General features: G+C 45.2%; 1 protein-coding gene across 1 annotated transcript in view; it reads right to left on the bottom strand.

The window, feature by feature from the left end:
- The window catches only part of ABCA4 (ATP binding cassette subfamily A member 4), a 130,625-nt gene that overhangs the window by 44,257 nt on the left and 62,331 nt on the right, over nt 1-24,037 (bottom strand). The window contains exons 16-26 of the mRNA XM_070592606.1: nt 22,351-22,555; nt 18,824-18,889; nt 16,134-16,223; nt 14,186-14,360; nt 12,210-12,341; nt 11,132-11,271; nt 10,251-10,388; nt 9,107-9,300; nt 7,713-7,797; nt 4,706-4,911; nt 4,291-4,339 (exon numbers count right to left, since the gene is read on the bottom strand). Of these exons, the coding sequence (XP_070448707.1) occupies nt 4,291-4,339; nt 4,706-4,911; nt 7,713-7,797; nt 9,107-9,300; nt 10,251-10,388; nt 11,132-11,271; nt 12,210-12,341; nt 14,186-14,360; nt 16,134-16,223; nt 18,824-18,889; nt 22,351-22,555 (1,480 nt within the window). The remainder of the gene's footprint in view (nt 1-4,290; nt 4,340-4,705; nt 4,912-7,712; nt 7,798-9,106; nt 9,301-10,250; nt 10,389-11,131; nt 11,272-12,209; nt 12,342-14,185; nt 14,361-16,133; nt 16,224-18,823; nt 18,890-22,350; nt 22,556-24,037) is intronic.

The following is a 24,037-nucleotide window of genomic DNA, read 5'->3' as shown; positions in this document are numbered from 1 at the left end:
ACAAAGCAAACTTCAAGATAAAAAAGACAATAAGCAACAAAGAAGCACAGTATATAATGATAAAAGAGACATTCCACCAAGAGGACATAACACTTATGAATATATATGCACCTAACACAGGGGCACCAAATACATAGAGAAACTATTAACAGACCTAAAGGGAGAAATTACAGCAACATAATAATAGTAGGGAACCTCAACATCCTACTTACATCAATGGACAGATCATCCAGACAGAAAGTCAACAAGGAAATAGTGGATTTAAATGAAACACTTGATCAGAAGGACTTAACACATATATAGAGAGCATTCCATCCAAAACCAGCAGAATACACATTCTTCTCAAGTGTGCATAGATCATTCTCAAAGACAGACTGTATGTTGGGAAATAAGGCAAGAATCAACAAATTTAGGAAGATTGAAATCATCTCAAGAATCTTTTCTGACCACAATGCTATGAAACTAGAAATCAGCTACAAGAAAAAAACTAGAAAAGTCACCAATACGTGGAGACTAAACAACATGCTACTGAATAACAATTGGATCAATGAATAAATCAAAGGAGAAATTAAAAAATACCTGGAGACAAATGAAAATAAAATGACAACATATGAACTCTCACGGGATGCAGCAAAAGTGGTTATAAGAGGGAAATTCATAGCAATACAGGCCCACCTCAACAAAATTCTCACATAAGTAATCTTAAACTGCACCTAAAAGACCTGAAAAAGAAGAACAAACAAAGCCCAAAGTCAGCAGAAGGAGGGAAATAATAAAAATTAGAGCAGAAATAAATGAAATAGAGACTAAAAAAACAGTAGAAATGATTAATGCAACTAAGAGCTGGTTCTTTGAGAAGATAAACAAAATTGACAAACCCTTAGCCAGACTCACCAAGAAAAAAGGGAAGAAGCCTCAAATAAGTAAAATTAGAAATGAAAGAGAAGAAATTACAATGGATAGTACAGAAATACAAGGGATTATTAAGAGAACACCATGAAAAACTATATACCCACAAATTAGATCACCTAGAAGAAATGGATAAATTCTTAGAGTCATACAACCTCCCAAAATGGAATCATGAAGAAATAGAGAATCTGAATAGACAAGTCACACGTAAAGAGATTGAAATAGTAATCAAAAACCTTCCCAAAAGCAAAAGTCCAGGACCAGATGGCTTCTCTGGAGAATTCTACCAAACATTCAAAGAAGACTTAATATCTATCCTCCTCAAACTATTCCAAAAAATTGAAGAAGATGGAATGCTTCCTAACTCATTCTATGAGGTCCAAATTACTCTGATACCAAAACCAGGCAAGGACAACATAAAGAAGGAAAATTACATTCCAATATTGCTGATGAACATTGATGCAAAAATCCTCAACAAAATATTGGCAAACTGAATACAGCAATACATCAAAAGGATCATACACCATGATCAAGTGGGATTTATTCCAGGGATGCAGGGATGGTTCAATATCTGCAAATCAATCAATGTGAAACGCCACATTAACAAAATGAAGAGTAAAAATCACATGATCATCTCAACAGACACAGAGAAAGCATCTGACAAGATCCAACAGCCATTTATGAAAAAAACTCTCAATAAAATGGGTATAGAAGGGAAGTACCTCAACATAATAAAGGCCACATGACAAACCTACAGCCAACATCATACTTAATGGTGAAAAACTGAAAGCCATCCCTCTGAGAACAGGAACAAGACAAGGGAGCCCACTCTTGCCACTCCTATTCAACATAGTACTGGAGGTATTAGCCAGAGCAATTAGTCAAGTAAAGAAATAAAAGGAATCCAAACAGGAAAGGAAGAAGTGAAACTCTCACTGTTTGCAGATGACGTGATTCTTTATACAGAAAATCCCAAAGAATCCATCAGAAAACTATTAGAAATAACCAACAACTACAGAAAAGTTTCAGGGTACAAAATCCACTTATAAAAATCAGTGGCATTTCTATACATTAACAATGTATTAGCAGAAAGAGAAGTCAAGCATATAATCCTATTTACAATCACAATGAAAAGAATAAAATATCTAGAAATAATCAAAGAAGTGAAAGACCTATACACTGAAAACTATAAGACATTATTGAAAGAAGTTGAAGAAGACAAAGAAATGGAAAGATATTCCATGCTCATGGGTTGGAAGCAGAAACATAGTTAAAATGTCCGTACTACCTAAAGCAATCTACAAATTCAATGCAATCACAATCAGAATCCCAATGACATTCTTCAAGGAAATAAAACAAAGAATCCTAAAATTTATATGGAACAAAAAAAGATCTCAAATGGCCAAAGCAATCCTGAGAAAAAAGAACAAAGCTGGAGGCATCACAATTCCTGACTTCAAAATATACTACAAAGCTATAGTAATAAAAACAGCAAGGTACTGGCACAAAAACAGACAACCAGATCAACGGTTCAGAATTGAAAGCCCAGAAACAAAATCACAAATTTATGGTAACAATTAATCTTTGACAAGGGAGCCAAGAATACAAGGGAGAAAGGAAATTCTCTTCAATAAGTGGTGCTGGGAAAACTGGACAACCTCATGTAAAAGAATGAAAGTAGACCATTATCTTTCACCATACACAAAAATTAACTAAAAATGGATTAAAGATTTGGCTGTAAGATCCAAAACCATAAAACTCTTAGAAGAAAATATAAGCAGTACACTATTTGACATCAGTCTTAGCAGCATCTTTTCAAATACCATGTCTACTCAGGCAAGGGAAACTAAGGAAAAAATTAACAAATGGGACTATATCAGGCTAAAAATCTTCAGCAAGGCAAGGGAAATCATGGACAAAGTGAAAAGACAACCTACCAACTGGGAGAAAATATTTGCAAATCATATATCTGACAAGGGGTTAATTTCCAAAATACATAGAGAACTCACACAACTCAACAACAAAAACAACCAACCACCCCCATCAAAGAATGAGTAGAGGATGTGAACAGACATTTTTCCAAAGAAGATATACAGATGGCCAACAGACACATGAAAAGATGTTCAACGTCACTAATACTTAGGGAAATGCAAATCAAAACTACAATGACGTATCAACTTATACCTGTCAGAAATGCTGTTAGTTGTTTTTTTAAAGATTGGCACCTGAGCTAACAACTGTTGCCAATCTTCTTCTTCTTTTTTTCTCTTCTCCCCAAAGACCCTCAGTACATAGTTGTACACTCTAGTTGTGAGTGCCTCTGGTTGTACTATGTGGGACACCGCCTCAGCATGGCCTGATGAGTGGTGCCATGTCTGTGCCCAGGATCCAAACCAGCAAAACCCCGGGCTGCCAAAGCAGAGTGTGTGAACTTAACCACTTGGCCACAGGGCTGGCCCCCAGAATTGCTATTATTACCAAGACAAAAAATAACAACTGTTGGAGAGGATGTGGAGAAAAGGGAACCCTCATATACTGCTGGTGGGATTGCAAACTGGTGTAGCCACTGTGGAAAACAGTATGGAGACTTCTCAAATTATTAAAAATAGAAATACCATACAATCCAGCTGTCCCACTACTGGGTATTTATCCAAAGAACTTGAAATCAACATTTTAAAGAGATTTATGCCCCCCTCTGCTCATTGCAGCCTTACTCAAAATAGCCAAGATGTGGAAGCAACCCAAGCGCCCTTCTGCACATGAATGGTTAAAGAAATGTGGTGTATATATATATATACAACAGAATGCTACTCAGCCATAAAAAAAGACAAAATCGTCCCATTTGCAACAACATGGATGGTCCTTGAGGGTATGATGTTAAGCGAAATAAACCAGAGAGAGAAAGACAAATCCTGCATGATTTCACTTGTATGTGGAAGATAAACAAATACGTGGATAAAGAGAACACGTTAGTGGTTACCAGAAGGGAAGCGGACCAGGGGTAGGCGAAAGGGGTAAAAGAGCACATATGTATGGTGATGGACAAAAACTAGACCACTGGTGGTGAGCACGATGAAGTCTATACAGAGACTGATCAACAGCAATGTACACCCGAAATTACACAGTTATAAACCATTATGATCTCAATAAAAACCAAGAATCTTGATTGATCTAGAGTCTTCCCACCCAGACCTAATTCCATTTGTCATTCCTTTGTGGTTCAAAGGAAACAAGAATGTGAAATGCCTGTTATTTTGGGGTCAGATAAATACTGTGGAGAGGTATTTGCCTGCTTTGTTGTTTCATGAGGTTTTCCTTAGACTTTTAAGGTAGAGCTTGGGGGGTTAGTGAGGGAACAAGCTACACACTCTGGCGCCATACCAGCAAATAGGTGTCCTGAGTCAGAATCCTCCGTCACCTTCAGAAAAATCTGTCAAGAAGGAAAAAAGAGAGAGTTTGGTTTAGGTATTCCTACTCTCAGAAAAATCTAAGCCAAGCTCAATTTTGTTGGGTATTGCGTCACAATAGGAAGAAAATACACTATGACTCTTTATCTAAGAACATAGTCTTCTACTTATTAATACGAAAGTGTATGCACTCAGTGACCACAACTATGTAAAATATGTGTGTGTATGGACAAAGGCAGAGGAAGTAAGCCAAAAATGAAGATAGTTGCTATGCTTGGGTGGGGAATTATGGCTCTTTGCCTTTACGAAACATCCCTCTAGTGTTAGACTTTTGCAAAGAACCATCTCTCCTGGTACCTGACAGAAACGAGCTGGACTCTCTGCCTTACCTCTTCCAGGGGAGTGTCAGAAATTCCAAAACTGCTGAGCCCCAGGTCAGCCAGCGTCTCCTCCAGTTCTCTGAAAAGGCTGGCATATGCTCTCTGCTTGAAATTCTTATTTGGAAGGAGGAAGATAAGTTCTTGACCAATGCATTCTACCAGCTTTGCCTCTGGAACATGGTGGCGAACCATATCCATCAGCTCATTCACGTCCCCTAGGACAAGAGAAAAGACTGACATCCAGAACCTGGAAGACTGGGAGCTCGCCCAGGTCTCCTACTTCCTTCCTCCTCCCATTTGAGGAAGGGGCATTTCCTTCCTGAGTAGTGTCTCTTTCGGAAGACTGATGCTCCCTTGGGTCTGTTTTCAGTTGAGTTGGCCCTCTGGCGGGCACTGAGAAGGGGAGGGAGATGGAACAAAAGCACCCCCCACTAACCAGCTGTGCAATCTTGGGACATCACGTCACGTCCCCATGCCAGCTCTCTCTTTTGTTCAAACAAATGTTCTGTTCCTTACAAGTTACGGAACATCGGGCAGGTCAGACCCTAGTTTCTTCATCTGTGAAAAGGGAGAAAGAATGGCACCCACTTTATTGTTATTTGTGAGGATTGGATGAGTTAATGTACATAAAACACTTAGAATGACGTGCCTGGCGCATAGATGCATGTTACCTGCTCCTGTTATCCTGAACATCATCTCAAGAAAGAAAGCTCTTGTCATCATTGTTGCTCATTCTTATTCACCACAAGCCTGAGGGTTATAGTCAAAGTGGCTTTCATTTTCTTGGTTTGGCCCAGTCTTTGGAGGACTTGCCTAAGATGCATACCTGGAGCTGGTGACCAAGCTGGGTGACAGCTCCGCTTCTTAAACAACACACACCCTTGCCTGTTCTAAGTTTTTGGAGGACTGTGTCATTTCCCTAGGGATTGCAGCTGCCTCCTCAAACAAAACAAAACTTAATACCCAGCTCGTAGGAAAGAAGGGGTGGAGAAGCTGTGGAATTGGACCAGGAGGATGGGGCGTGGAGCACACAGCACGGGGCGTGGGGAAGCGTCCAGTATCAAGTATTTACCAGATACCCTCATATAGTTGGAACTGAATTTTATTCACAAGCATGTGTTACTTTAAAATTAAAAATCAAATTTAAAAAAGTTTAAAGCATGCATTTGAAGAGACAGTTCTGGAGAATGTTACCTAGAGAGGCAGGTCAGAGGGAAAGGGATTCTGGGGATTCAGAACCAGCTCTCGTGTGCATTTCTGCAAACAGAAGTCTCAGAGTCAGGACCACCCAGTGGGTCCTCTTGTTTCTTTGTTTTAGAAATGACCCACGTGGAGGGATTTCATGGCCTTCAACCCAAAACCTTCTGCCTAGCTGGACTGGAAGGCTTGTTTTATGTCAAACCTGCAGATTGGACTCAATTGTCTTTAGCTCTGGGATGACTTCATCCAGAGGCTGGGGGCTCCCTGCGTGAGGAAGCAGCTCTGCCCTGACAGCTCTCGAGGGGTCACGTTCATTGTTCTCTTAGGAAGGAAACTGAACCTGAAGTTGCTGGATTCCCAGGAATTGTGTCTTAGATGTGTCAGCCTTTCCAGAAGTAGTCCTTTAGGGTGGCCGGCCTTTCAGCGTCTGGCAGGGAGGTCTATGAGCGTGTGTGTGCGTGTGTGTATGTGTGTGTGTGAGGGAAAAGCCTTCCAACCAAGCTAATTTGGGATTAGAATGATCTTCCTTCTCTTATTTGGGCCATAACTACTTACGGCGCTTCCTACCATTCACAGCATCTCTCTTCCATTCAAAGAAAATAGATGTTTATTTAGAAATAAAGTAATGCTAAAAAAAAAAAATCACTCCAGCCAGCAGGCCCTGTTTCCGACTTGATTTTGGTGTACCACAGTAGTTAAACTTGTTAGTACTCATTTTTAAAAATTATCAATTTCTTGACCAAGATTTCTCCTGGGAGGAAACTTCAGAAAGCAGAGAGGGACCCCCAGCAGGGCAGGCTAGCAAAAAGACACAGAATGTCATCCTAAAAGGATGTGTTCATGTTCACCACAGGTTCTGTCAGTGCAAAGACAGGGTGAGAGAGTAAATACAATGCGACTCTGGGCAATTTTTTCTCAAATTTCAAGCATAGTATGTACATATTGTTTAGTTTTCTTGATTCACCAGATTTTACTCAGTAAATTCTTCATATTTAGAAAACATATTGTGCCAAATAGGAAACTTTGTTTTTTCTTTGTTAAGCAGATGCTTTCCCCGGTTCATTAACCGGGGTCAGTATCAGCTTTAGTTTTGCTGCTATTTAGGGAGATGGGGTGTGTGGTATTCCACTTGCAAGGTCCTTCCAGAGGAGGGATGGGCTGTATGGGCCTTGACGGAGAATGGAGAGAACTGGCAAGTGCTCTGGGTCCTGCGGTCAGCTGCTGCGGGTGAGTGCTTACAGTGAGAGCCTCTCTTCTGCTTCTCCCTGGATGTGGGAGTGCCCTCTACGACCTTTAATGCACCCTAAAAGAAGGGAGAATTGCTGGAAAATTGGGACGCTCAGGGGAAAGTTGGGAGTGTAACAGGGATGTGCGGTATTCCACAGACTTGGCATCCACACAGCGTCATCTGACTGTCTGAAGTTTCCTAGGAGAGCTGTGTTGCACCGCGGCTCCACCAGAGGGCTCCACCTGTCACCTTTAGAAGCCATTCTCTCCAGACATGAAGGAGTGCCGCCTGGAGCCAGGGCAGGAGGACCCCAGGAACGGAGGCTTAATATGGGCAAGGGCAAGGAGTGAACAAAGACTGGGATCCTCACTAAGGGAGAAGGCCCTTAGGCCCATGACTTTTAAAATTCCTTTGGGAATGGAGGATGAGACAGAAGCCCAAAGAAAAAGATTTCTTGACCGTGGGTTTGAGAAGTACATAGAATGTTCTCTTTGCTTCCACTAAAATGCATGACAACAGGACACACCCAACAATGCTGAGAGATGATTGCCAGACCAGAACCAAGACATGGCCTGCCCTAGTCCTTACCATCCAAGACTTGTTCTGGAGTTATCTCATCTTCGTGGGCTGGACACCTGATGGAGAAACCTTTAGACTCACAGCTGCAGGTACCCTACAACAGATCGACATCAGTCACTTCAGTGATAGCATCTCCCTGATGCTGACTGCTGTCACCACCACGCCTTGTTTGTTTCTCATCGCCAAGCGTGGTCAACACATTTTTTCTCCACCATTTTAATCTCTTACAGTCACGCATCACTTAGTGATAGGGATACATTCTGAGAAGTACATTGCTAGGTGATTTTGTCATTGTGTAAACATCACAGAGTGTACTTACACAAACCTAGAGGTATAGTCTACTACACACCTAGGCTCGATGGTACTAATCTCAGGGGACCGCTGTTGTAGATGCAGGCTGTCGTTGAGGGAAACGTCATTATGCAGTGCATGACTTTACTTCATCTGAGCATTTTGAGGGTGTGGCTATTTGATTTCATCCTGGAGAGTGTGTGAGTCAGGCCCAGAGAGTAGCAGAACCTCAAAGGATCCCTTTGGCTTGTCATTACTTATGTGACTGCTGTAGGTCTGCCTATGCAAGACGTTCTGCTTCTCCCTCCCCACGGAGGCACGCTGGGCCGTGGAAATCTACCCAGGACAGGAGAACCCAGAAGCAGCCAGACACTTAAACCACAGGGGCCGGAGGCGTAAATAACGCTACAATATAATAAGCATGACAACTTGCATGTGAGCAGCGCCTGTTCTCAAGGAGCCCAGAGCACAGTCATAACACTTCATCTCATTTATCTTCACACATCCCTAAGAAGCAGAAGCAGAGACGATCAGCTGCATTTTTCGTGTGCAAAAAGAACCCCAAAACGATGAGGAATTAAGTAATTTGTGTAGGAGGACACAGTTTGTCCACCTTGCAGCCCAGACCTGAACTTGGGTCTCCCAACATGCTGAGGGGGTCTCTGCTGGTTGGTACTTTTTGGCTTCATCATTTTTAGGGTATAGTTCCCAGGGAAGCCTTTTCTCAGCTTTCATTTACCAATGGAATTCAGGTTTAATTAGAGAACATAAATGTTGGAATGTGAAAAAGGAAGCTTAAACAACAACTCTCCTTAAACCCCCATAACATGGCGGAATAAGGCACCCCTTCTATGCCACACTGCACTGTGTGTGGGGTTAGGATTCTGCAGTATAATCATCTCGGGTCATTTAAAATGAGTTGTTTCATTTGGGATAAATCATCTCTGTAGGAGTGTTCTGAGTGTCAGTTTATTAAAATCTGCAGATGGTCCCAGAAACAGAGGTCAATTCTGACAGCTAGAGCCTGATTGGGGTAGAAACGTCCAGAACGGCAGCACCACTCTCCGTACTCCTGCTCACCCAGGATGGGCTCTTTCCCTGGACACACATACCTCACAGACCCTTCCTTGGCTCTGGATGTGTTTCATCCTGCGCACCAAGGTTAAGTAGAAGCCGGTGCCAAAGCACTTCTTCAGGAAGAGCGGGGTGCCGGAGCAGTACAGCTTTCCCTGGGAAATGATGGCGATGCGGTCGCCGAGGAGGTCGGCCTCGTCCATGTGGTGAGTGGACATGATGATCGTTCTGCCTGCAAGGGCAGAGGTCCGGGGAATCACCAGGCAGGCCTGGGACAGGATGTACAGCAATCTCCCCATTACGTGGGCACAAAAACTGGAAGTTAATAAATAAAAACAAGTATTCTGCAGCAAAGTCTAGAATATTAGAATAATAATGACAATAGCTAATGTTCTATAGCACTCTGCACGTTGTAAAGCACTGTCACATACTCTCTTCATCAGGCATTGGACCCGATTCAAATAAATCACCATAATAGGACATATTTATTATTGTCAGTCAGCATCTATTGAGTTCTGTATGCATATTCTCTGCATCATTAAGCACTGCATTTATAATTTTGCAAAGAACACACACACACTTTTAAACTAACTGAAGTGTCATTAAAAGAAAACAGTAATGAGGATTCCGGGATGGCAAATGGACCGTAAGATTGAACCATGCTGTCGCTTCTATGGGCACTCTGAGCTCTGCTTGCTGTCTCTTCTGCATCTGCGCTCTCTGGTTGCAAGGTGCTGTGATCGAGGAGGGAATGTCCCATGCTGAGACATTTCCATCTGCAGCCGTCCTCTGGAGCACTGACCACCTGCACGTCGCCCTGACACCTGGGCCTGAGTGCTCGTCTAACAGCTATGGAACTTCTTGGGATGTGTGCAGGCAATTCAGGTGCCCTTAGTGAAAGGGAATTTCACCTAGAGCTACACCCCTTGTTCTAGACAGAAGGGCTGCAGATTGAGAGAACTTTCTAGAATATTTTGGGAAGTAGGCTGTTCTGTCAGTGACTCCCTGCTTTTTTTGTGTAAAAATCTCAGGAGGCTTCTGTTGGAACTTAGATTCACCCAAGTCGCTGATAAAGCCCCATCTGAGTGTAGTGTATTCATTTGCAAAACACCAGGAGTGAGAGAGTGAGGACCACAGATAAAGCCTCAATGAGAACACAGGGCACTGAGCAGAGGCCATTACCTGAGCGATACTTCAGGAGCAGGTCCCAGATTGAGCGCCTTGAGTAGGGGTCCACCCCAGAGGTGGGCTCATCCAGAACAACCACCTTGGCATCTCCCACAAAGGCAATGGCAACGGAGAGCTTCCTCTGCATGCCACCTAGAGGTACAAGGTGGGGAGGGGGGGTGGTCACAGGTGCTATGGAGCGTGGAAAGAGAAAGGCCCTGGGCTGGTGGTAAAGTGGGTACCTTAAGTTTGGCAGCGGTCTGATGCAGCCTCCTTAGATGTTTAAGGTATGCACTTTTTTTTGGTGAGGAAGATAGACCCTGAGCTAACATCTGTTGCCAATCTTCCTCCTTTTCTTTCCTTTTCTCCCCAAAACCCCAGTACATAGTTGTATATACTAGTTGTAAGTCATTCTAGTTCTTCTCTGTGGGACACTGCCACAGCATGGCTTGATGAGTGGTGTGTAGGTCCGCGCCCAGGATCCAAACTGGCCAACCCAGGCTGCGGAAGTAGAGCACACAAACTTAACCACTCAGCCACCAGGCCAGACCCTCCTTAGAAGTTTATACAGTGTTCAAACCCTAGTGGTGAGTAGGCCTCTTTAGATGCAGAAAAGGCAACCCCTGCCTCCTAGGATCAGACTGTTTGAAAACTGTTCTCACATTTTAGTTCAAACACATAAACATCAGAACATATACAGCCCAGGCTGCTGCAAGATAGGGTTCCATGTGGGACATGATCCAGAGGTGGGCCGCTCGTAGGTGCTCAGAATAACTTTACAGAAGTGTTCCAACTCTGAGGAGGTCTGTCATAAGCCTCCCCCTCCGCCACTGCCCCGTGCACTGGGAAACAAGAGATTTGCCATCTGTAGCTCTGTCTTTTTCCATGTCACGCACCTGACAGGTCCTGAGCTTCTTCGTTCCTCTTGTGGTGGAGGCCTGTGTCTTCCAACATGGCTTCCATCTCCAGCTGGGCCTCCGCCCAGGACCTCCCTTTCAGCTGGGCGTAGAACAGGACGTGTTCAGCCACTGTGAGGCTGTGGGGATGGGGCAACGAGAAGGGCAGTGGGCTCAGCAACTCCACTTCTAGCAACTTACCTTACAGAGATATTGAGGGCGGCGCAAAGACTTAGCAAGCAACATGTTCACCATGGTGCTGTTTTTAATGCAAGAACAGAACCAAAAACAGACCCTGATAAAATATCTAATGAGAGGGGACGGCTTAAACAGTACATTTACACAATGGCATAGTATGTAAACATTAATAATTATCTCATGGAAGAATATGTAATGACATGACAAGATGTTGATGATATCTTAGGTTAAAAAAAAGCAATTACATTAAAAAAATGGTAGGTTACAAAATTGTATGCAGAATTTTACTCTCCTTTATAATTTTAAAGTATATGTGTATATCTATACATGCATGGAGAACGTTCTGAAAAATTATATACCAGGATGTTTATAGTAGTTTTCTCTGGGTGGTGAAATTACACATAACTTTTATTTTCTTCCCTAATCTATGTTTCCTTCCTTTCTTTCTTCAATGACTATATAAAACTTTTTAGACAAGAAATAAAAGTTTGGGGAAAAAGCAACTGAAAAACCTCCTGAAAAGTCAGTTTTTGGTGCCTGGCTTAAGAGGTAGAAAGAAACAATGCTCTCCTCTCTTTGTCCCTGAGGTGAGTACTTCAGGGTGAGCAAGGGGTCCCGGAATCAGCCACCCTGTCAGAGAGAAGGGGCATCACTCTTCTGAGGGGGAGGCCTCAGTTCTGAATGCCAGAGGCACAGGCCTGTGTGAGGGACACTTCTCATTGCAAGCGGGACAAAGGACCTTGAACACAGGGGAAACCGAAAAGAATACTGCCTCCTGCCCCCAGAGCTGGCATCCCTGAGCTGGGCTCTAGAGAACATGTGTGTTGGGGGCAGGGTGAGGACAGTGCATGGGGAGGGTCTCAATTCCTGTTCTACTTACTGGTGGAACAGGATGTTGTGCTGTGGACACATGCCAAGGCTCTGCCGGACTGCATCCAGGCTGGTTTCAATGTCCTTTCCCCCAATGAGCACGGTGCCTGATGTCGGTGGCAACAGACCCGTCAGGATGGACCTGCCAAACACAGGAGTCAGTGGCAGAAAAGATGGCCTTTAGGAGCACCTTGGGAAGGGAGCCCCCATCCTAGGGTCAGCGAGGACTCTCACAGTGATTCCTGTCCTTGGCTCTTAATTGAACCCAAACCATTATTAGCTGTGAGGACCAACAGTTTCCCATAGAGGACTTAGCACCAGTGTGTACGTCTGGGCCCTAACGTGGATGACCACATCTGCCTTCCTTCTCTGCTTCTGCTTATTTCCCGTGTTCCCGGGCAGGTACTGATCGGCCTCCAGGATTCCCAGCTGCAGAACATTCACTTACAGTCAAGGGGCCCTCCGCAGTTCAGCAATCACAGCTCCCGGCCCTGTGGGGGCTCAATAGAAGGTTTTCAGTGCGTGGGTCAATGGTTTGCCTGATGTCATCATTACAAAGCATGGGGGAAGGGTCTTAATGAGAAGCCCAGGCATTCAACGCGTATTTATGGATTAATTGATTGAAGCCAGGCTTGGGGATTACCAGCGACAACATCATCTTTGGATCCAAAACATAAAGATCCCAACAGCAATGCTGGACGTTTTTTTGTAAAATGGGAAATAATGACTCCCACCTGACGAAGTTGTTGTGAGGATTAAATGAGTTAATACCTGTAAAGCGCTCAGAACAGTGCCAGCATAGAAGACAACTCAAAAATATTATTACTATTTTTATGAAACATTGTGTTTCAACCCCCAGGGGAAGCTGCAATCGATGAAGTAATGTGTTTGCCTTTGAGAAGCCCAGGGTCCCACGGACCTCCGGGCTCTCTGAGCGTATCAGTTAACAAGGAGAGAAATCAGAGGGGTGTAGAGCGGCCCCACCCAACTGTCCCTGATACAATCTCAGGCTATCTGAAGTTGAACTGAGAAGCTGAAATCTCTGTTGATCAACCACTAGAGGGAAACAGAACCAAATAATAATGGCACCAGCCCCACATTCCATTCACACTGAACCGCCCTCAGACAACATTCCAGCGCAGGGCGTACACTGCTTTGGCTTCCGGGGGCTCTGTCAGAGGCCAAAGGACTTGAAGACTGTTCACATGGGTTCCCTGCCCCTGGAGAGGGCCACCTCTGCTGCTCCTTGGGAAACCTTTGCTGACCGTGTCCTCCTTCTCAGCAGATGGCGCTCAGGGCCCTTAGAGAAGTGTGGGGAGCCTCCTGAGCTGAGACCTCCATGCAGAGCCTTCATTTTCCTTGAACTTGGCCTTCAGTTGCCAGGCAGTTAACCCACGAGCCCCTCTAGAGACTGCATCCTTTTTACTTCAAAACTACCACCAACCCTCATCGGGGGCACCATTCTGAGGGTGAAGCCTGCCTAATAACAGGCAGGAAGAGGAACACTCCTAGAAAATAAGTAGTACTCTGCAGACCGAGGGCATGTGATGGTGATGGCCGTGACGTTATCACCACTGCGATGATAGTAAGGCTGGAGAGGTTTGGGATGGGGGGACCGGCTCACAGTGTTAAGACAAGAAACAACTGTGGGAAAACCTGGCTCTTGTCCCCACTGAATCACTACCACTTGGTGACCTTAGGAAAGTCACTTCGACTCTCTGGATGTCCACTTCCCTGCCACACAAAGTGGGTAATAAACTTATTCCACCTCCCCCTCCAACTTCTTCTGAGGCTCAAATAAAACAGCATATGTAAGGGAGTTTTGAATGCTGCAGTGTGTTTACACATTCTTGGGACACAAATATAGAGTACATTTTTGTCACTAAAATTCAGTGGGAAAGAGTAGACTGCAGCTAACAGAGAAAGAAAAGAGCCAGAAAACGACAGGACAAAAGGGCAATCTAGCCTCTTTGCCTGAAGACTCACAAGGTGGTGGTTTTCCCTGCTCCATTGTGACCGAGGAAGGCGGTGATCTGGTTCTCGTAGAAGGTGATATTAAGACGGTCCACGGCTGGCCTGCCGTGGGGCTCAAAAATCTTTACCAGATTCTTCACACACACCCCTGGAACCAAGCCTGGAAGCTCACGTTCAAAGAAAGAGTCTTGGAGGAAAAAAATGAACACGAGGTAAATACGATGCCTTAATGTACACGTTCCTCAGGTTCTTTCTTCTGCCCCACAGCTTTAGCTATGACCTTTGTAAGGAAGACCACAGGATAATAACGGTACATAGTATCAAACATTTATGGAGGAGTTACTATGTGCCAGGCACTGTTGCAAGTGCTTAAATGGATTACCTCATTTCATCCTTATAACAGCCCTAGGAGGGTAGATATTTTTATGCCCATTTCTATAGATGAGGAAACCTAAGACACAGAGACATCAAATGTCCCATCAAGGTCACATGGCTCATAAGTAGCAGAGCTGGGATTCGAACTCAGGTGCACACTATATGGAGAGTCAGCCCTAAACTCAGTCTTCAGCCCCAGGCTCTCATTTCCAACAGTCTGTGGGCCATTCTGCAAGGATTTCTGGTAGCAGCTCAGGCTCCTCATCTTCTCCCCAAAACAACATTTTCCTTCCGACTCTCCCATGTCCATTCCTGGAGCCGCCATTCTCCTAGTCACCTTGGCCCAAATCTCTGAGTCAGCTTTGACTCAAGCTGAGTTCCTGCTGCTCAGATCTCCAGTTTCTCAATTAACTGGGTAGGACAGTCCACCCTGCCTCATCCCTGTCCGTCAAACCCCACCCCTCCACTTTTCTACTCCCACACCCCTCTCCAGGGCAGACTGTCATTAGCGGGGGGGTGGGGGAGGGGGTGGGGGTGGGGGGGTTCCACTTCCTCCTGGCCTGCAGTCTCTCCCTGCTTTAGTTCACCCTATACAGCACCACTCAGTTTGTCATCTTAATATTGTAGGTCTGAGCATTTACTTCCCTGCACAAAACATCCCAATGCTTTTCTCTCTGTTCCTCCTGGCCTCCTGGTCTATAACGGAGACGGGACCAGTCCCCCACCCCCTGATTTCGACCTTGGAATTCCGCTCTGGGAGGAGAGGCTCCTCAGAGGACTGTTGACTGCAAACCAGCTCTCTGAGGAGCTGCGGGCACTGACCTCAGCTTTGTGAAATGGCAGCTGGGGTGGGCTGGAGGCATGGAGGCCAGACCCTCTCATGCAATGTCAGGCAAAGTCCAGAGGCCATGCTGCCTCTCTGAACCCAAGGTGAGGATGACAAGAGCATTTTAGCATCCACAGAGAAATGCCTATGCTTAGGGAATGGAGAACATTGGGAGAAGTACAGAAATGGGTCAGAAGGGAAGGTAAGTGAGGCAAAGGCCAGGGTAACACTTGCGAACCTAGTCTATAAGGTCAAGAATTATTAGGTAACTTCCATGGTCAGGAAAGGCTTTTGATGGCTTGAATGAATGGGCTTCTAGATTTGTAAACCACGATTGAAGTGCAGGCAGCTCCACTAGGCTCTCTTTCCCTCTATGCACAGAAGCATTTATTTTCGTCTTTCCTTGTAGCTCATATCCGCTTTAAGTCCTAGTGACCCAAGTTATTGTTCTTGCTAAATCCTCGGAAGTCAGCACATTTGTGCAACTCGCTTGGGATTTGCCTAACAAGGGCACAAACACATCACATACTTGGGATTTGCTTTCTCCAGGAAATATGCGTTAATGTCTGGCTGGACCATTCATTCCGCACACGTGCAGCTGGACCCTTGAGAAGTTATCAGGGTTAACCCTTGTCAACAGAAAGAGTCAATTTCCCGGGTTCCATTCCACCCCAGTCACGAGGTGCTTCTCTCTGTCCCTTTGCAGTGTTCCAAGCCTTTTCCTTGCCTCTGCTCTGTGTTCTCTATTGAGGTTTTTACCATTTATTCCTTCTGGGTGTTCCGGGTCCTCCATTTCCTCTGTTATGGGTTCGGTCTTTTCCAGGGCCCTTTCTTCTCTGGTTGAACACCCTGCACCAACCAGAAGCCACTGTTACTCTCTTGGTGAGAGCTGAGAATCAGTAGAGGCAGGAAAGGAGGAGAGAGGGCAGGGGAGCAGAGTTTCCTACCATAACTGGAAAATACAGTGCCCTCAGAAGGCCAAGTCAGCATTCCCGGGGACCAGCCCCAAGCATGGTCCCCATCCTATGACCTGCGGGTCTGTGAAGTTCTCAAAGTGGCTGGCAGGGCCTCCCAGCTGGCTGGATTGGGCAACCTTAGCCCAGCACAGAGGGAGTTTGATAACAGGAGTTTCACCTTATCCTCCTAACATGCTGGGAGGGACCCACGTATCAAAAATTGTGGTTAAAAAAATTTTACAAAATCAGGATTGAATTCAAAATGGGATAATTTTCTGTAGCTCACCAACAGCACTTCTCACTCCAATCCAAAACACGTCAAGGTCATGGTGAACCTTGAGTAAAAGTCCATCCAAGGTGATATGATGGGCAGCCAGCTTAAATTACAGATTAAGAAACAGCTTATCTGAGAAATCCACTTTTATGGGCATTCAAGTATTTGGGGATTAACACCAGAGTTGAGCCTGGTGGAGGTACAGCCTGGCACAAATTGTGAAGTGTGGTGTAAACATACACACAACACATTCTCACACTCATGCATACTCTCACATACACCACACACACATTTTCACCCTCACACACCCTCACACATACTGTCTCACACACCATACCCACAACCCCTCCCCACCGCACACACAGAGGCATTTTTTTTTATAAACTTGGCATTTGGTTTAAAAGGACATCAGGACATCCTGGAAGGGGAAGAGGACCAGAAGAGTGAGCCAGCCAGAGAGGAAAGCAGGAGCAGGAGGAAACCGCTGTCGCCAAGCATCTAAAGGCTCTGGCCTCAAGTGCATATATGTGAGCAGGGGAACATTTCATGCAGCAGCCAACCAGGGCCTCTCTGTGTCCATGCCGCCCTCTGTAGATTTGCAGGATGTGTGGTGGAGCAAGCGGCAAGTAACGGGCCTGGTGGTCAGGCACGAGCCACCTCCAGCACTTCTATTTCTGGGTCCCGAAGGATTTTTAAATCTATTGCCCACAATTCCTTTAATCACTCTACTAGCTACCGTACTGCACTAATGCCTAATAAAATAGAAGGGGGAGATATTCTTCTAAACAGTTTAATCATTGGAGTGAGTTCCTTGCCAGGAAATGTGTGTCCCAGTTCCAGATTTTGCCCCAAGTGACCACCTGGGACTTGAGCAAGCCACCTGGATGTCTCTTGGGCACCATTTCTTCATCTGTGAAAGGAGGGGGTTAGGTGGAGAAACACAGCTCTTTTCTGATTTTAGAGAGATTTAGGAATCTGTTTTGGTCTAGCCTGTGAGAAAGGTGAAAAATATTTGGCTTGTCAGCAAAAATATACATGATTCATTTTTGAAGGAGCACATTTATCTTAAGACTTTTTTTTTTGAGAGGCAGAATATCTGCTGAGATTGTAGGAAAAAAAAATGCCCACAGGTCCTGATATTCATTGAAATTAGAAACATTCTAGGAACACACTCCTGTGTTGAAAATACCCATTTATCATGGACTATAACTTTATTATAGGAGAAATGTAAAAGTTTATCGATAAACAAGACAGACAAACCTACAAAATGGAAAAATACTGAGTGGTTAAAGTGCTGTTTGTTTGAACCATAAAAAAGAAAACAAAAACTAACCCATCCAAGCCTTTCAAAGAGCCTCAGTTAATCCCCTAGAGAAAACAAACATCTCTGTTAGTGCTTAAAGGATAAGTCCTGGCCCAGGCCCAATAATACAAAGTAAAGAGCAGGTAGGTGAAGAACAGATTGGAAAGCATTTCCTTTGCTTCCAGAACCCCTCAGCTCCAGGGGACTCTCCAGCTCTCAGGTCAGGAATTTCTCTGCCTTCTCATACCTCACAAAACAGTCTGTGGTTTTTCCCCACTTCTAGAACTTTCCCTTGGCCCCCTCTCCCATTCAGTAGGGAAGGTAAATTTTATCTAAGATGCATTCTGGGCAAATGCCCTTTCAGTCCTCTTCCTCGCTCACAAGAGAGATCAATTCCAGGAGAGGCTGGGAGTGTTTGCCTTGAGGATCACAGCTCCGCCCCAGCCTCTGGAGGGGCCCTTACTTTGGGAGAATGAATGAATTTATATCTTGAAAAGGTGGAGAGGAATACAAACGCAGGTGGGGAGCCAGCAGAAGGGGAATGCCAAGGTTCCCTCACGATTCTCTATCTGTTTGCTTTAAACTGAGAAGTTACAAAAGTCATTTGCACCCTGACGTGTTTTGGGCTTCTTTTAATAGGGCAATTTAATCCACTGGGCACAAGCTGTACAGGACACAAGGGTCCATCAACGCTCAGCCACTCACCCCGGCACAGAGACTCACAGAAGGTGGGCTCCCGCAGGCTGAGATGCTGCAGCGCAGAGCAGAGCCCCCGGGAGACCGCTGACTAATCAGGAAACACACACTTCACCAAAGAGCCACCTCTAGAACCCATACACACCCAGCGCACAGCCAAAGGAACTATTTCAGACATTAAGGGCTTTTTTTTTTAATTTTTAAATTTTAAAAAACTCACCTTCACCCCCAAGCCAATAGGACTCTTGCAGAAGGAAGTACCAAGGAAGTGGGGTTCCATAGTCCCCTAAAAATAGACAAATAAAAGTAGCCCCACTTTACCACAGTTCTATAAGATCTGGAATTTACCTATCTGAACCTCAAATTGAAACTATAGATATTTATGGTTATTACACAGCTCTCCACGGGCTACCACAAAGACTGCTCCTTCCAACATGTTTCAACTTAAAAGGTCTATGTTTTTTGAGTGGAACCAGCAACACTAAGACTGATGATCTTGGTTGACATTAGCTTTCCAAGGAGACATTTCACTAAAGAATTAAGTCATGCGCCTCTTCAACAGTTACCAGATAGAAATAATGACAAGGATCGCCAACACTTGTTGGATGCTCTTGCTGTGTCAGGCATTACTGTAAGCGCTTTCCATGTGTTAAATAATTTAACCCTCAAAACAACCCGAGGAGATCGGTAGTGTTATTATTCTTGTGGATAAGGAAGCTGAGGTACACTGACTTTGAATCCTCTGCCCAAGGCCACAGCTAATCAAACAGAGGCGCAGGGATGCCAACATGGTGACCTAGTTCTGACACCACTCATCCTAACCACCCCACCTCCTGGATCTATCTGGGTTTCAAGGAAAAGACTCTCAAATTTCCAGTCCAGTTCTCTTAGCAAGCTTTGTTCCCTATAAAATATTGATCTTGAGAGAACATTGTCTTTGATTATTTAATAGTCATCCTGTGTTTCACGGCCACCACTAGGCCCTAAGCTCCTCAAGGGCAGGCCCGGTCTGTCTTTTCAGACCCTCTTTTCCTAGAACCGGCTGTTGCTCAGTAAATTGCTGTTGATCAAGTTAAAACTCTGGCTTGGCTAAAATAAAGCTCTTGAATTATGCACAAATTTCATTTTCAATCCAATCAATTTTCACTTATTATAGCTCCTCATGGCCCAGTGAGATGGAAAAAAGGGAGGCTGACCAAGGTCAAGCGTATCGCTCAAAGTCACCATTATGGGTTGAATTGTGGCCCCCTCCCACCCTCCAGAAAAGACACACGTTGAGGTCTGTGGTAAAATACAAAATAATTCTTGGCCTTTTTCCCCTGGTTCCTGGCATAGAGCTCCTAAAACCCTTGGAATTTCCTGAGTGATGGGACTACCTTTTATTATTCATAATGAGCCCCTCTCTCAACCTCACCTCAGTTTATGCTAATGAGGTGACCCAGGTGGGGGCCCGAGATAGCTTCAGGATAGGGGCTGGTCACCAGAAACAAACATATGAAGAGAGGATGAGAACTTTCAGCTACAGCACCCCACCTCCAGGGAGGGGAGGGCCTGGAGATTGGGTTAGAAAACTCTTGAACAACAAGGTTCAGGGAGCTTCCAGGTGGGTGAGCACATCAAGGTGCCGGGAGGGTGATGCCCTGGAGAGGGTTGGGAAGCTCCATGCTTCACCCTTGTGTACCTCCCTCTGTGCATCTCTTCTGTTTGGCTGTTCTGAGCTGTATTCTTCACTCCAAAGCTGTAATTGTAAGTAGACCACTTTCCTGAGTTCTATGAGTTGTTCTGGTGAATCGCTGAACCTGAGAGGGGGTTGTGAGAACCCGTGAATTTGTCGTCAGCTGAACAAAAGCGTGGGTAGCCTGGGTCCCGCATTTGTGGCTGGCATCTTAAGTGGGACCAAGACTGTGGGGTCTGTGCTAATTCCGGGTAATTACTGTCAGAATTTAACTGAACTGCTGGACACCCAGTTGGTGTTAGAGAATTGGTTGAAGACGGAAAAAATGACACATTTGGTATCAGAGTAATATCAAAAAAATAGATACCAGAGTCCTAACTCCGGGTACCTTAGAATGTGGCCTTGTTTGGAAATAGAGTCATTGCTGATGTGATTAGTTAGGTCGAGATTAAGTCACACTGGAGAGGGTAGGCCCCTAATCCAATACGGCCGGTGTCCCTATAAGAAGACGGCCATGTGAAGACAGACACACTGATGGAGAACGCCACGTGAAGGTGACGGGTTAGAGGGATGCATCTACTATCCAAGGAATGCCAAACATTGCTGAAAAACCCCAGAAGCTAGGAAGAGGCAAGAAAGGATCCTCCCCTACAGGTTTCAGAAGGAGCGTGGACCTCCAGCACCTTAATTTTGGACTTCTAGCCTCTAGAACTGTGACACAATAAATTTCTGTTGTTTTAAGCTATCTGTTGTTGGTGGTACTTTGTTACGGCAGCCCGAAGAAACAAATATAGTCACACCGCTAGGATCCAAACCCAGGCCTCCTGACTCAGCCCGGTGATCTTTCTCGTACGCCAGGGCTGTGACGTATTTCTGGCTGCCCTGAGATGACTTGAGAGCTGTGAGACCCGGCCCAGTCTCACTCTCCCCAGCCTGCTTCTGGCCATAGCATGGAGAGCCGGGCCACAGTTGCCACAGAGCAAGGTGGCTGTTGGTTGACTAGGAGACCAGCCAAATGGAGGTGACACTTCTCTACTAGCTACCAGGAAATACTAATTTGAAGGAAAATCTGATTTCTGCAAAGCAAATACAAAACCGTGCAAACAGCAAATTTTGATTCAGGAGCTGGTTTTCCATGCTGCAGACTGATCAGATATTGATTTAGTGTCCACCAAAAGTCAGGCGTGATTCTGGGCACTGAGGCTATCACAGCGAACAAAACAGAACCTGGATCTGCCCTCATGGGCCCATATTCTACTAAGAGGAGAGAGTCAACAAATAAACACATAAAGATACATCATGTCAGATGGCGATTTTTCGAAAATAAAGCACAATAAGGGGACAGGAGCAATGTTTCTTTTATAGGGATAGATCTCTAGATATTTTCAGTCTGGAAAGATCCCAGTGGTAAGGTGATGTTTGAACAGAGACCTGAACAAAGTGAGGAAGCAAGACTGCAGATATGGGAGCGTGGCTATCGGGGTGTGTGTGTGTGTGTGTAAAAGCATGCTCCAGGCAGTTGGAACAGCAGGAGCAAAGATCCTGAGGAGGAAATGTGCTTGCTGTGTTGAAGAACTGTCAGTAAGGAGACTGGTGCGGCTGGAGCAGAGAAACATGGAGAAGAAGGAAAAGACACGAGATGAGGAAGATAGCTGGAGGCCTTAATGAAGCATCTTGTAGGCCAGGTTGGTAGACTGGATTTTACTCTGAACAAGAGGCAAAGCCACTGGAGGGTTTTGAACAGAAGGTTGTCACCATCTGACCTAGATTCTGAAAGGATCTCTCTGAATACAGTGTAGAGAACAGACTGGTAGGAGATGATGACGGGAGGAGGCTTGCACAGGGAAGGTTGTGCAGAAGGTTGTGTAACAAGGGATCAGATTCTGGCTCTGTTTCTAAAGCAGAGTTAACAGCATTCACTAATGGATTTTTGACTCCTGAATTGAAGCCTCAAGTGCTGGTTCTGAGAGCCCAAATTGAAAGAGCTTAGAAAGATTTACACTAGATGAAAGGGGGAGGGCTGGGGATCTGAAGAACCTAATTACCTTTACCCTATGGAGGGGGCCACTTACCTGGAAACACCTGGTCAAGGTACCAGGCCAGCAAGCCATACAGAGCGGCATCGAGGAGCATCATCTTCATGGACATCAGGAAACTGAATTCATCCCCTTCCATGGGACTGTTCCCGATATTGTTCCACTGCAGCCCCAGGCCCTGCTCCTCAAAGCGAGCCAGGTACTCAGTGCCAAACCCAAATGCCACAGGAGACAGCAGACTCTGTAGTGGGGCAAAGAAGACACTCAAGATGAATAGGAGGTCTTTTACCCAACCCAACACACCCAGATGCCCATAAGGTAGGGAGGGGGCCAAAAGAGGGTCTACACCATGTCCCCACATAAGGCTATCCCAGGGAGGGGTTAAGGTAGTCTTCCCACAGGAAGAGAGAATTCTGGGAATCCCTGCTCAGTACCCACCAGGCCACCTCTCACCTGTTCCATGGAATACGTTGTGTAACAGGGAAGACTTATACCACACAGATACTACACCAAGCACCAAAAGTCTTCATGTTCACCTTGTTACCTTTCCCCCTTCTTCCTACCTCTTTCTTAACATCATACAGTTCTTGGTAGAACAAAGAAGCTAACTCGAGCTGCTTTGTGAGAATCCCATTAGAAGAGTCCTTAAATTCTTTTGTGTCCTGGGGCAGGCTAGGGGGCCAGGCAGAGAGGCCAGAAAAGCCTCATATTACATTGAGTATCACCTTTTTCCATCTCTAGACTGAGGACAATCATTTTCTTTGGTTCGCTGTGGAGAGAACAAGTCAACTGACTAGGCGGCATGCAGAAGGGAGTCTAAGGAGGAATTTCCCCAGCCAAGTCCCCATGAGTGGTCCCTGGCATGGCAGAAAGCACCCAAGGACAAGAAGAGGGATGGGCTAATCCCTCTGCCCATGCCTTGTAGTTCGCAGGACCCAGGGTGGGGTTCAGAGTGTCTTTCTGCAAAAGGAAGGGATTCTCTACCCGTATATTCACAAAAACCGTGTAAAAAATCTCAGCCCAGCCCTGGTCCACACCACCGCCAGAACTACAGCTTCCTAGCAGATCCACACGCCCAAGAGGCTAGCTGTGGCCTCAAAGTACCAACTGTTTACCCATTATACCAACACAGCCCAACTCTGCCCACAGGCTGAGTCATAAGAACTTCTTACCAGCCCATTGTGATTATGTTGGAAAATTGGATGCCCTAAATGGCAGCAATTAATTTCTTATTTAACATGAGAAATAAAAGGCAGACGCCCTGGCAGCTCTGCAACCAAATAAGTTTGAGTTGTGAGAACAAGTTAGACCTTAGATCTTCCCCAGTAAGAGGCAGGTGGTAATCATTTCTCAACTCCATCGTACAAAGAACTGTGGAGAGGGAGATTCTGGAGGACGAGGAAAACCACGCCCTACAGGGCCCTGAAGCTGGTTAACGAGAGGGTGGAAATGGCTCATTTGAAATCAATTAGAGAAAAAGACAGTGTTGTTTGGGAATCGTGAATGAAAAGCTCTCTCAGGCAATCCAAAGTCAATTTCTGGAGACCTCTCTTGGCAAGAGATCCTGAGTCTGGACTGGCTCATTTCTGCACCCCTTTCTGCATGCATGGTAGAGCACACGAAGACACTTTATCTTTGTAGGGCTGCCCCAATTCAAGTTCTTCTGGAGAGGAACAAAACTTTTAATTCATGGAAACATCTTCTGGACAGAACAGTTAGGAGG

This window comes from Equus przewalskii, chromosome 24, assembly GCF_037783145.1.
Source record: "Equus przewalskii isolate Varuska chromosome 24, EquPr2, whole genome shotgun sequence".
Classification (NCBI taxonomy): Eukaryota; Metazoa; Chordata; class Mammalia; order Perissodactyla; family Equidae; genus Equus; species Equus przewalskii.
Note: the sequence above shows the minus strand (reverse complement) of the source record. Positions and strands in the feature narration are given on the sequence as shown.